Raw genomic sequence first — 13987 nt, 5'->3', positions numbered from 1 at the left:
TTCTATAGACCTCAGCAGGCTTGTTATCTGAGTTTATAACCTGCAGAAAGGAGGTCAAGCCTGTTCCCTCCCAGTCAACACCCAAAATTTTGAGAAAACTATATTTTTGCTCTGGGAAGCAAGAGCAGGATTCCTGCAATAAGGGTATTCAGGATCTATGCAGTGTTCTGTGTTTAGACTTATCTGAAGATTTACCTGCTATTCTGTAATTCTTCTAGCTTGAAAGAAAGTAAGTAAACATAGCATATCACCCTGGAGCAGCTGAAGGAGTTACCTACCTGGCCCCTTGATTATTCTTATTGCCTCACAGTAAAAACACCTGCAAGGGCATTCTTCGGGTGGTTGCTAAAGGATCTGTTATATGGCACAGGACCACGAAAGTATCAGCTGAGTGTTCTTGGCACGTCTCTACAGCATCCAGACAAATGTCATTTAGCTTCCACATTCAGTATTCAATCCATAAATCTGGGTTAGGAGAACATCTTTTTTTTTTTTTGGGGGGGGGGGGGGGGAAATAAATGTCTTGTTGTGGGGAAATCATGCAGAGCACTAACAAAATATTCACTATTTTTTAGGTTAGGAGGCTGCCACTAACAAATTACTGTGCTGTAAAATTGTCAGAGCAAGCATCTAGACACAAAAGCGCTTAAAATTATCTCTATATAAAAATAACAGCAACGGAAGAGATTTGTGTTTGTGAAGGTAGCAGAGCATTGCCTGAACTTTGAAAAAGTTTCAAACGTTCATATTTGGGGTTTAGCTCTCTTTTTCCTCCCTTTTATTATTATTATTATTATTATTATTATTATTATTATTATTATTATTATTATTATTATTATTTATTTATTATTATTATTACCTCAATGGACATGAATTAGTTGATGGTTAGCAGTTCAGTCTCTGGCATAGATCTTTGTAGAAAAATGAAAAACAAAACAAACTCGTGCTGTTACTGTATACAATATAGTATACTGGGGTGGAAATGGAAAAGGTTGGATACAAGATGTCAGGTAGGCATTTTTGACTCTTCTTTTCCCTGCTAAATACCACATGTTCTTCTACCTTATTTTAAGGTTGCATCTGGTGTTTTTTATTCGATATATAGATAGCTATTTCTATTTAATCATATCTACTTCGTTTTATATGAAGTTGCTGAAGAAGGCTGTAATACAATATCAGGTTGAATATGTATATTTCACCAACAAAACACATCTTCCATCTCTTATCTTCTGCCTATGTCACATGGCTGGAAGAAGTCAAAATTTCTACAGTAAACAGTTTACTTACAAAGATGGAAGTGATGTTGTGGGGAAAAGTAAAACTTTATCAGCTTCAGCATCATTAATTACCAAAATCATGGATCTCTTACACATCTTGTTTCTTACAAAGCAACCAGCGTATGTATATAATGCCGATGTATATATATTTATATATAATAGCCATCTTTTATGAAATATTTTCAATAATACATCATAAATCTTTTCTCTCATGATCTTCTGATAGCAATTAGAATCTGCTCCACCTTGCATGCAGAAATTTTTTCATAATGGAATAGCAGTCTTAGTATTATTTTTCTCATGAGTATGTTATACAGCTGAGAAAGGAAAACATTCTTGTGAAAAGGCACTTTTGAAGTCTGAAGTGAGGTTTTAAGAACAAAAGATATATTTGTATCATAAAGATTTGCCTTGAATTGTCTCCTTGGAGGGTGGAGGGAGAGAAAGCTAAGTGCATTATTAATGCTGTGCATATCTCATATAGCTCGTCCATACCTGCCTTTCAAATTCAGTTGAATACATTAACATTATTATTTGCTGAACATTTCAGATGGGAGCTTAATATCCCTTTTTATTTAAGAAATGTAGATAACTTTACTGCAAACCAAAAGACGGTGAGCTTTGTTTTAGTATAAGCATTCTGCAGCCTTTTCTACATATGCCCTTTACTTCTAATTTGGTTTGACATTGCCATAAAAAGAGGCCTGCTTTTTTGTTTTATTTCAGAGATGATGTCTTATAGATCTTTTAAGCAAATGCTTATTAGGTTTTAAGATGAAGGCATCTTTTTTTTTTCTACATAAAATACATCAGAATTCTACCTATGTGTGTGTCGACTTCCATTCTGCATCACAACTGTACTCATGGTTTAGATATCAACAGAATCAAGGTCTGAGTTCATCATCTCCCTCCACAATTTATATAATGTATATTTTAATTAAAGAATTAAGAGTGAGCTTCATGTATAGTTGCATAAATGTGTGTTTGGTTGTTTTTTCTTCTTCCATTGGAGGGGAAAATATTTAATAAAGCATAACAAGTAAATAACTGAAGGCAGAAAAGTTAAGGGATGTCAGGGGCTTTCATTGTGGTCCAGAAGACCACTTCACCAGGGAATATGAACTAAGCATATAAACTTGCTATTTTAAGTACTTGCTATTTAAGTTCAGTAGAATAATTTCCTGGTGCCACAGACACTGGGTAGCATGTTTTATTACAATTTGGAAAGGATATGACAGGTCCTACTGCAACATGTTACCTTCCAGCAGAAAAGATACCATAGATTGGGTGAGAGGAGACAGGGATATACATCTCAGAACCAAACTATGACTATAAGGGGCCTGTAGGCTTTTAAAAGTATATTGATGCAAATGTAAAGGAAGAATACAACCAAACAGGTGCCCCAAATTTGTCTGAATTATTATTAGTAACATTACTACAAGTCAAGACTGAAACTTTAATCTGTAATAGTGTAATATTTTGTTGAATAATTCTAATCAGTGCTTTATTTTTCTCTGGCAGATGAACGGGAAGATGTTCAAAAGAAAACATTCACAAAATGGATAAATGCACAGTTTGCTAAGGTAATTAATTTATTCTTATTATTTAGAAATCAAAATATATTTAGTGTATTTTTCAAAAAAGAAAAAAATATATTCTTCCATGGAAGCTTATTTTTCAGTATAACAATAAGTTGCAGGTATTACTGAGCTCCACTGACTGATTTATTAGAAACAATGTTCAAGTTTTATTACCTTGATTTCAGTTGGAATTGAAATGTAAGAAGCCATCATCTCCTCAAACAGCTGTCTGCCCAGATTTACTTTGCCTTTTCTCAAACTAGTTATACAGATATCTTACTGTTTCTTGGACTCCTTTGTTATATTCTTAATATACAAAGGCGTTTATTCTATTGGGCCTGTCTTTTCTTGTTTCTAGTTGCAATCACAAATTTAACAAAACTATATGAGTTGGGAAGGAGCAAGGTCAAAGATAAGAGGTGTGATTAAGTCAGCAAATAATGGAAGTTGATTGTAATATGTTTTGAAATAGCTACTTCTTGTGAACTCTTATAGAATGGTAAAGATCTAGAAAAAAAAAAAAAAAAGAACAAATAACTACTTAATGAAGAGTTCTCTACCCCTCAGTAGTATATAATAATTCTATCTTTAATAACAGGTAAAAATGAGCTCAAGCTATTAATTTGATTAAACATTTTTGAAGTTTGTGGCAGATAATTACTAAACTGTATTTGCCAGTAATAAAATAAATCAACCCTGTAATCTGTAATTTTATCTGCTAGGGAATAATTGGTGATAGAGAATAATGAAATAGTAGCTGTGGTATATTTTGCGTTTAGTCTAGCTTTTGATTATGTCCCATCTGATTCTTCTCATTAAAAAAGAGTAGTAAGATAACCACCATAATGCTGAAAAACATGCTCAACAGTGATGCAGTCAAACAGGGAGTCCCATATGACTTTTCCATGGTCTGGAGCATTTCCTAATAGTGACTCAAGTGATTTAGACAGCACACATTTGTGTTCAGCATCTTTACATCAGAGATATCTAACAGTTGGGAGGAAAGGATTAGGATGAAATACAGTTCTGAAGAAATAGTCTCAATCGATTGATGAATTATGAGACAAATGTGAAGTATTGTATGTAGGACAGAAGTAAAATGTATGCAAAGGGAAAGGGAAATAACTGTGCTGACAATAATAAAGCAGAGAAAAGCTCTGGGAAGTGCAGTGAATCACAAACAAAATGAGTCACCAACATGGTACTATTGCAAAAAGGAGGGGGGGAAAAAAAGCAAATTTATTATGGCTGTGATAATGGAAGTGCTTGACAGAGGGTGAGAGTTGTAATTATTTTATTTTACTTGGCAAGAGTGAGGCTTTAGCTTGAATAATGTATTATCTTGGTCTTCTACATACAAAGAAATAGCCCCAGCAGCAGTCATCTGATCTAAGCTAATTTAAAATGGATTGCCAGTTAAGCCTTGTTATGGTCACAGAAATTGTCACAGAAAACTAAAAGTAACTGTTGCTTCTATATCTGAAGAAAATGTGATGTTCTTTAGAATGTTACTTGCTTATAAATATCGGTTTAACAGAATAGCAAAGCTTGTAAGCACTGAGGAAATCTAGTGCAAGTCTGCAGAAGAGGGACTAGAAGTATGAAGGTTTTTAAATCTATGACCTATGAACAGATGTTGTCAGTGTTAAGACTCGACCCAGTCATCTGAATGATCTAGATGTATTTCCTCCAATTCTAGTTCAGTGGAGCATATTTTAGCTACCTTTCAGTTCAATTCTATAAATAGTATTTATAGGTATATGTGAACTTGAGTTCAAAAACATCCAACAGAAATCCTAATCTCCCTCTACTTTATTTGGACTGTGAGGAAGGTCTCCTAAACAATATGGTTCAAGCTTTACACTGCCTCATGTGTCACCTGTGTTTTGGACAGTGTCTTTCTATTTCAACAATGTATGGAGGAAAACAAAACAAAACAAACAAACAACAACAATAAAAAAACTAGAAGTTTAAATCTTGGACAAATTGATCTCATCCTACAAAATCATTATGCATAACACCAAAATAGTTTCAGAATAGTCAGTCTGAAAAGGGAAATCGCATGTGTCTGGTAAGCTTGGTAGTATCTGTTAGCTGCCTGTGTGGTATACATGCAGAAAGCATGGTTTGCTCCTCAGTACAGTCATAGACCATGCAAGTTCTATTTCTGTCTTGGATTTTCAGGACAGAAATACAAAAGACCCTGCTTGTATTGTGCTGTAATATAGACAATAGCTGTGCAGTGTCTTGGGACTGTGTTTCTCCCTCTTCTAAAGGTTGAGATGTCTTGGGATATGTAGTCTTCAGGACATCAATGTGAAATTTCACTTCATGTGAAATCTACAGCTTATACCCCCTTCTGGTATTGTTTTCAGTTAATAGTTTAATCCTGGTTAACAACTTCGTATCATTGTTAGCTTTGTAGAAGTACAATTGTAGAATTGGTTTACATTCAATTCCATGTGGTTGTAGAGGTGCTCTCTTAAGAAAATTGACCTAAGGGGTCTGAATTAAGACAGAAGAATATATCGTGTCACTCATTTCTCTCATCTTTGGAAAGTGTAATTCAGATCATTAATCAACTGTAAGTTATTTAGGGTTGAATGAAATTGTTTTTAATTTTCCCCAGCCTACTGTTTTTTAAAACAAGCAAACAAACAAAAACTACTTATGGAGTCAAAGTAAAAACATAGTTGTGAATGCTCTAGATCTTAATTTGTGTTGGATCTGCACCGCACTACCCCAAAGATTGTATTCCTTTCCTGGAAACTTAGTCTATAGATTAGTAGTTTATAGACTGCTAGTGCCTCTCTATGCTTATTCTTTCACTAAGCTTTGAAATGTTTTATGTTTTATGTTTGCAAGCCATTTTCACTAATGTAAATGAAAATGGTGTTTCTAATATGAGGAATAGTAAATTGTTGAAAAATAATTTTTCAGTATATGTCATTAGCATAACCTAAGAACCCATGTATATTTACATGGGGGAAAAACAAACAAACAAACAAAAACACAAACCACCACACTTGTTCAAATCATAGGCCTGGAGGGAAGTAGTAGTTCTTTTTCTGGCCATGCATGCAGTGACCCTGTGGTTGGAACATGTGTATCTACTTCAGACTCAGAAGCCCTCAGTTCAGCTATGAACTTGTAGCTAAGGAATCCAGTCTGTAAAATGAGATCTGTAAAATCTTTCAACCACATCTTTTTAGTTTTTTGCCCATGATGTGCAGACCCTAAAAACCTCTGAAAAGTCCATGAAAGAGTACCTAGGAAAAGGTAGCAGAACTGTCAGCAAGATTACAATTGCTGTGGGTGAAGCCATGACTCTTCTCATACTTCTGTTTGCTTGTTGAGTGGGGTGCTCTAAAATAAAAAACTGGAAAGAATTACAGGTCTCCCTTTAACAGCTTTGGAAAAGAGTAGGTTGTTCTCTAATGCTTACTCCTTTTACTAGCCAGAAATTGGATTATATAGAAAATCTGTGCATTAAAGATTGCAATATGTGACTCATCTAAATAAGCAACTCATCAGTGTTTCAATAAGACAAGCCAAAAGTTGGCTTTTAATGTTCATGAGACAAAACACTTAGTAACTCAAAACTATAGGAGAAATTGAAGAATGTAATCCAAGAGACCTTTGTATTTTCCTTGTTCTAACTGTAGATTTAACATGATTTTATTTAGTGATACCTTCTTGATTTATGATCTAAATGGCATTGAGTAGCTTGAAACTCAAAGCAACTTTAAACATGTGAAACATATTACTTTAATATTTTATTCACAATTAGATTATCTTTGTCCTCAAAAGAATATTAATTCTAAAGTAATGAGGTTCTGCAGGGTTTACATAAGGGTAGTGCAGGAACATATTGTAACATAGTTTTTAATAATAGAACTATAATTAGAACTTTCATAAAATATATTTCAAGTCCTGGATACTATAGCTTTTGCTTAGATTGCAAACTTTTAAAATTTGAAATAATGAAAGTGAAACACAGAATCTTAACTATGTTTTTTGGGAGAATGCTAAAATGTCAGGAGCCTTCAAATGTAGCAGCTGTCTGATGGAACTCTGAAACATGCACAACTGTTATTGTAACAATGCCTCTACCATATTTTGGTAGAGGCTTGTGTGGCCTTGCTGGTTAAACATTTTTAGTTGTTCATTGCATAATGGCATTATTTGCGTAGGCAAATACAAAGCATTCCTGAAGATAGAAATGTTCTTTACTTTCATGTAGGAAAGAGTCTATAAATAACAAAATTCCAGGACCAAAACCAAAAACAAACAAAAAGACACAGAAAAGGAAATATATAAATATGTAATATAACTATATGTTAAATAAATAAATATATGTTAAATAAATAAATACCAATAATTTATTTTGTTCCCTCACTATGGAAAAGGTGTTTCAAAGTACTGAAAATTTTAATAACAGCAATAAAAAGATCTGTTTTCAGTACAGACATGACAATCAGCTAAACAAGGTCAATTTTGGTAGCTTCAATTTATGTTATACTCTTATGGATAACTAGAGTTTTTTTAAACTTATTTTCAACGGCTTAACCTGTAAGTGGATTTCATAAAAGGATGGTAGCTTGTGAATGGTTTTCAACATTTTAAGCTGCAGTATCAAAAAACAGATGTTCATAAAATCACTTGTAAATTCAGAAGTTTAACTATGTTGTCCACATTTCTGCTAGAAAATGGTAGAAAATTCCACTACATAAGGGAGGCATTATATATGACAGTGCATTTTTTTCATGCAAACACTGGAATAATTAATATTCAATGAGGTAGAGTCAAAAATCAGAGAATAATAGATTTTTAGGGAGAAAAAATGAAGTAGTGTTTGATAATTTCTGTACCTCATGTTTTGGTTACCCACTGTTGTTACTGAACAAGGTAGAATATGAAAATAAATTTAAAGATACCCTATATTTCATTACTGAGCTTCAAGGAAAAACAAGACTCTTCAGTAAGTAATCATTGTGGTGTAAAACTGAAATTATGAAAAATGGCATCTTTTTATAAGCAGATGGATATACTGGGGGGGGGGGGGGGGGGTGAAGGTGTGGTTTGTGTGGTGACTGTGGAATTCGATTCCCATTATTGTAGTAATTGTGTGAAGAAACATAATAAAGACATAGCCTGTGCCAAAGATGGCCAGGTTGACAGCCTGATTTAAGACACAGGTGGCTAGCAGAGTAACACTCAGTAAAAAAAAAAAAAATATGCTTTTTGCTCATTAAGTTGTTTGAATATTAGCTAGATGGTTTATGCAGGGGTAGCACAAACTGAGAAGGGTAATCAATGTTAGTCAAACCACATAGCAGTCAAAATACTCTCCTAATTACCCAATGTTCATATGTGGATTATATGATATGAGGTAAGGGTCAGTCGCAGTTCTTCCTCTGCTCTTGAGTTCATGGACAACCTGAAGTTATTCAAGACTCCTGTTCACTCAAGTGGTTTCTTGAGATTGTAGCTTAAATGCCCTCTACATATCACATAATGAAAATGACTGGCACAAATCAAATGTTTACTGACTTTTTGAGGAAGTATGTCAAATATTTAAGGTACAGAGAGACTGAACTTCTGTTATTCTGACATCTGATAGAGAAATTTGCACTGCTGTTTTTTCTTACACACCTGCCCAGTTTTCTTTGTTATCATTCCAAATGACATCAAATTAAAACAAATAAAAAAAGACACTTGTGACAAAGTGAACTCAAAGAGATGCAGGGTTGGAAGCAGTCTGTTGAAGAAGAGAATAGAGTAGTCTGGTGGGAAAGAGCATAGTTTCATCTGTAATTTATGTGAAAATATGTTAGCCACTGTGGCTAATCTACTCCAAACTTCAGTTTAAATTCATCACCTAAGCCACATTTTTGGACTACAATTAATAATCATGAAAAGAAGCTGGAAGGGTGCTGCAATGAATAACAAACAAAAACAAAAACAATCAAACAAACAAAAAAGAGGTTTAGAAGGTTCACTGCTTATCCTGTGTAAACTGCTATCTTGATGATTAACCTGTAGGTCAAATGAAGACAGCTGCTTCAATGGGTGAGTTAGCAGTAGGAAAATTAAAATTAAATCTTTTATTTAGGGGTTCATATTGGTGTGCTCAAGCTTCACTGATATCTATTGGCACGTTGTATTTTCTAGAAGCAGAACAATAGTCACATATGCACTTCTAAGAGGGGACTGGGAAAGAAGATCCATAATTTTCATATATAAGAGTAATCATTAGGGTATGCAGGTGGTGTTGGATTTCAGTTTTTAGAATTGATTTCTAACTAGTACATCACCATTGCCTTTGCAGCATGAACTTCAATATCATTGTAGAGAATTTCTGAAAAGTTAATTCAGAGTGCTGTGGTTCTCTAGCGATTTACAAGCATTTATTTCCCACACAAAAGCCTATCGGAGAAAGAGAGTGAATAAAACTTTCCTAGCTCCATTTTGCCATGTATTAGCCTGCAGTCATTCCCAGCCAAAAACATTTGCATCTAGCTAATTATTTATACAGTGTGTTGAACCACTAGTTCACTGCATTATATATATTATATATCTATATATATCTACACTGCAGTGTAGATGTCCCCTCAATCTGCCTAATTCATCCAGCCTTTGAAAGTTGCTCAGCTAAATCACAGAAACCAGAGTAAGCTCTTCCCACATTGCCTGATACTCTGTTCACGCAGAATTAAAAGAGTCAGGAGGTATCTGAACACTCTGTATTTACTTACTTACATATTTTAACAAATGCAAACTAGTCTCAATTCCATTCATTCTCAATTGCAAAATTAAAAAAAGGCTTGCTCTTTTAAGTTGAGGTAAAAGTCTTATTGAGAAATGTTGTGTTTCTCAAGTCACGAAGTAGAATGTATTTTAATTTTACTGCATATTCATAATATGGATTGCTTTAAAAGCTTTTGGGTTTGTGCTCGTATCCATTTCCTGATTTGGGTCGGTAGTGTTATGCTGAATTTCACCAATAAACAAAGTTGTGCTCTATTCAACAAAGGAGCACAGATTTGGAGATGTCAAGGAATATTGGATATCCCATGTAAGATAAATTCAGGCATCATTTTATATATTCACCTGTTATTAATCAAAAATTCCAGGACAAACAAAGATGGACTATTAGTAAAACCCTGACATTGCATCTGTGGTGAAACCCTGATCAAATCTTTAATGGCAGCATACTAAAAGTGGATACTGTAGATGTCAGCTGAATCATAAACTAAGCATTGGTAATACCTGCAGAAAACTGTCAGAAAATCATACAGATTTAAAATTGCATCATGTCTGTAGTAAATCCAGAAAACTTACAATTCATATTATTTGTTATTGGTAAGACAGAAAGATTGATATTCATCTATCCCAAATACCTAATTAGTCTGTTCAGTTTTGTTCTCTGTTGACAGCCTTTTAAGATGCTTCTCACGGTGAAGGTGATGAGTAAGAGTAGTTTACTAAGGTGGGATCCAAATGACTTTCCTCTTCTACATTGTGGCAAATAACCAGAACTCTCATTGAAGATTAATAGTGCTTAACTTTGCTTTTCAGCTCTGCATGATCAACACTACCCTTGGGATACATACTGTTATAAAATACCAGGCTTCCTTATGCCAATAATCTTTTTATAATACGTCTTGCAAGAGCACACGAAAGGTCCATCATGTCTATTCTGTGTTATTAAAGCAATAGCTTTTCATCTTTTTTCGAAGCTAAATGTTGTTCAAACCCAGTATAGAAAGCAGATTTGCATTGTGAAGTGTTAAATTATTTTCCTTTTTTTGGATGTCTGCAGAATACACAAGTGTCAGGCAAAGCACAGGCTCAGAATTATTTGCTATTTTTTATAGTAAACTTCCTGTTAGGTGCCCAATGTAGAGGCTTGGATGCTGTCAGGGAATAAAATACAGGATGAATCCCTTTGCGTTTACTCTGAAAGCAAGGAACACAAGAAATTGCTTGGTGTCTCAATGCAACATGACAAAAACAAAGCACTGTTTAAGAGGGAGGTCTTCTCTATTTCAACATCAGAAGTGCAAGCTGCATGACCCACTGCAGCAGTCACTCAGCTGGAGATGCCTTTAAAACTGTCAGTACCAGTCCCTTTCACTGAAAACCCAGAAGGTACAAAAATGTATTTGGTTATGCTTCAAAGGCTCAACAACAGATATTTGAAGTAAACAAAAGACTAATGGGACTCTCTGTATTGTTCATGGTTGTGTTTTCTTATTTTTAAAAAGCTGGTGTTCAAACAATGGAGGTGTTGCTACGTGTGTGGGAAGGGATGGGGTTCTCAAACGTTTTTCTACTGTAAGTAACATTCTCCCTTTTCCAGGAGAACCTTTGCTTGCTTTTTTTCCCCAAAACGTCTAAATGACCACAATTAAACAAGACAGCTCTTGGAGAGCAGATTCTTTTCACTTTGATGAGAAGTGAAACTTTTCCTTCCACTCTATTATCTGCGGGTCTTTCGGCAGGCTCAGGGAGCGTGGTTACTCGCCGTGTCTCTCAGCGGACCCTTTGCTTGCAAGCTCGGAGCAGCTCTGCTCCCTTGACTGCACAAGCAGGGACATGTTTTCTCTCCTTTCCCTTCACATGCTTAAATTCAAAACTAGTTACAGTTTAGGAGCAGCTCTTCCTTATGGAGTGTGGGGTCTGTCTCCACCAGAGCTTTATGTCCACTTCAGAGACTGACCCTGGTGGTGGCCATGCGAGCTCCAGGCAGGGCACCACGACCACCCTGTGCTTCTGGACAGCAGCCCGAAGTGGGGAAATCTCCAGCAGTTAGAAAGCATTAGAGCTGTCACTGCTACAGCCTAGCCACTGTAAAAATGTAAAAATGTAAAAAATGTAAAAATGATGTAATATTCTTGGTATCTTTTATTTGCACATATAAAGGTTGTGTTTCTTTTTGGAATCAAATTTTAAGGCTTCAAATATGTTTTCCACTGTAGGTGACTTCCCTTCCACAAAACACATGAAAGCAAATTATCTTAAACAATAAGCATTTGCCTGACCACACATTTTCACCATTAGAAACGTCTGAATGAATACAGACTACATATTAAACATTTCTAGAATAATGTAGTATGCCTGACATTTAATTTGAAACTTCAGAGATTAGTGGAATTAGGAAGCTTGACTAAAATATATACACTTCTATTATGTTAAAATCTTTTGTTTTTGCATTCTTGTTTTTGTAGCCATTCTTGCAGAATAACAAAGGTTCCCTCAGATGCATCAAACATGCCAAAGCAAGTAAAGCAATCACTACTGTTAGCAATAGAGGGCACTGGACTTTCATTTCTAATATATCTTACTGGAGAAGAAAATACTCAAGTTAAATCCACTGTTTTCCTGCTCAGATCTGAACTTGCACCTCATAGTCTGTTATTCAAATCCTCATATATTTTTACTGCACTTACTCTAAGTCAAAAGTATTCATCTAAATAAAACTAAATAGAAAGTTGTTCTCTTGAAGTTATTGTGTAAGTATCTTGGGGTGGGAGGAGCAAGCTAAATATAGCACTACAATATTGGTCTCAGTGGTGCGTATGTCTTGCTTGCAAATTTGTAAACATTTACAAATTTGCATGATTGTTGCTGGCAGTAGACATCATCATTTCCGTGCTCAGAATTCATTACCATTACATCTAATCATCTTCAAACTCCAAAGCAAAACTCTTCATACAGGCAAATAAGGCTTTAGTGAATTTATACTCATGCTGAAAGTTCAAAAATAAAAATATGAGAAAACAACATTTTGTTTGAAATCACTTACTTTATATTATGTAAATACATGGAAGCTCAAGCAAATCATACAAACCATTCCTCCTATCTGCAAAACATGCATCACATTCAATGGAGAGGGGAAAAGAGAAGGTGCAAGCACGTACACTTAGGAGGGGGACACCTATCCAGCATACCTCCCTGTCTCAGTGTCACGGCATGCTAGTCAGTGAGGCCGAAAGTCAGGGGTTAGTTTGACAACTACCAGCCCTGCTGCGTGCTGTAGCCCCCAGGTGGGACCTCTGGTGAGCCATTGCCCTCCCTGCTGCTGTATATCATTCTTAAAACTTCTGCCTGAGGTCCCAAGTCTATCTTGTGTCTCTCAGCCAGTCTCACTTCTTTCAAGGGGCTGGCTTTGAAATCAGGAAGTTTGGCCACTCCTCCTATGTTTGTACACATTAAATATTTTTCAATAAGAATGTCTTAAAAAAACTCCCCAAACCTCAAAATACTCAGTTTTAGACAGACTGCATTCATGTTATAGAGTGCATTTTTGGATTGTGATGTTTCAATGCTGGTGGTGATTAGATGGTTCTCAGTTCTGTAGGTACTTATATTTTTGTGTATTGCTTTCTTTATTATGCTTTGAATACCTGTGTTGTGCACAAATAATTTTTATACCTTCAAAGGATATACTGATGGACATGATTTTATACCTTCATCAAACTCAACTTTTACTGTGGTTAATTTCTTTATACCACTTGCCTATATTTTAGGTCCTACTGTGGCATGAAAACATAGAAGATGATACTATAAAAGATGTTCCTATGGTAGAAGGACATTATTAGAAATAATAATGTTATTTGTACATAGTTGCAAATAATTTTATTTGCACAAGACCGTGTATATTTATTTTTACATCTCAAGGTGCTCAGTCAGATCTTGGTGGTGTTTCCAGCCCAGCACCTCAAGACTATGTGTAACTGTTATAGCTGCTTTACTCTGTTCTTTCTCTGATCATATATATGTATGGGCCCTTTTCAAAGGGAAAGACTGTGACCTTGATCAGTCTTTCTGTGCAAGTGATTTCTCAGCAGCAGTGGTAAAATTGATGCAGGTGCCCTATTAAGTCTTTGCTTAGAGAATTAGGCATTTAAAAAAAAATCTTTTTTTTTTTTTTCCCAGCTCTGGAAAGGTTACCTGATTTGTAAATCTTTTTTTTCTTGTTTCAGTATCCCAGTCCAATTAAATATTGATATTCACATGACTGACTTTGCTAATACTTTCAATTTTTTCAAAGATGTACATGACAGGTGTTATTACACAGAATAGCCATTTTTCTTTTCTATTCTCTTTTCATAGTGTGTTTGA

At 35.0% G+C, this 13987-nt stretch overlaps 1 protein-coding gene across 13 annotated transcripts in view; it reads left to right on the top strand.

Annotated features, from left to right (window-relative positions):
- The window catches only part of DMD (dystrophin), a 1236775-nt gene that overhangs the window by 286991 nt on the left and 935797 nt on the right, over positions 1–13987 (top strand). For all 13 annotated transcript variants that reach the window (XM_072027522.1, XM_072027514.1, XM_038175527.2 and 10 more), the window contains exon 2: positions 2799–2860. In XM_072027522.1, coding sequence (XP_071883623.1) covers positions 2799–2860 — 62 coding nt within the window. The remainder of the gene's footprint in view (positions 1–2798; positions 2861–13987) is intronic.

Source organism: Anas platyrhynchos, chromosome 1 (genome assembly GCF_047663525.1).
Source record: "Anas platyrhynchos isolate ZD024472 breed Pekin duck chromosome 1, IASCAAS_PekinDuck_T2T, whole genome shotgun sequence".
Taxonomy (NCBI): Eukaryota; Metazoa; Chordata; class Aves; order Anseriformes; family Anatidae; genus Anas; species Anas platyrhynchos.
This window is presented reverse-complemented; position numbering and strand designations above follow the sequence as displayed.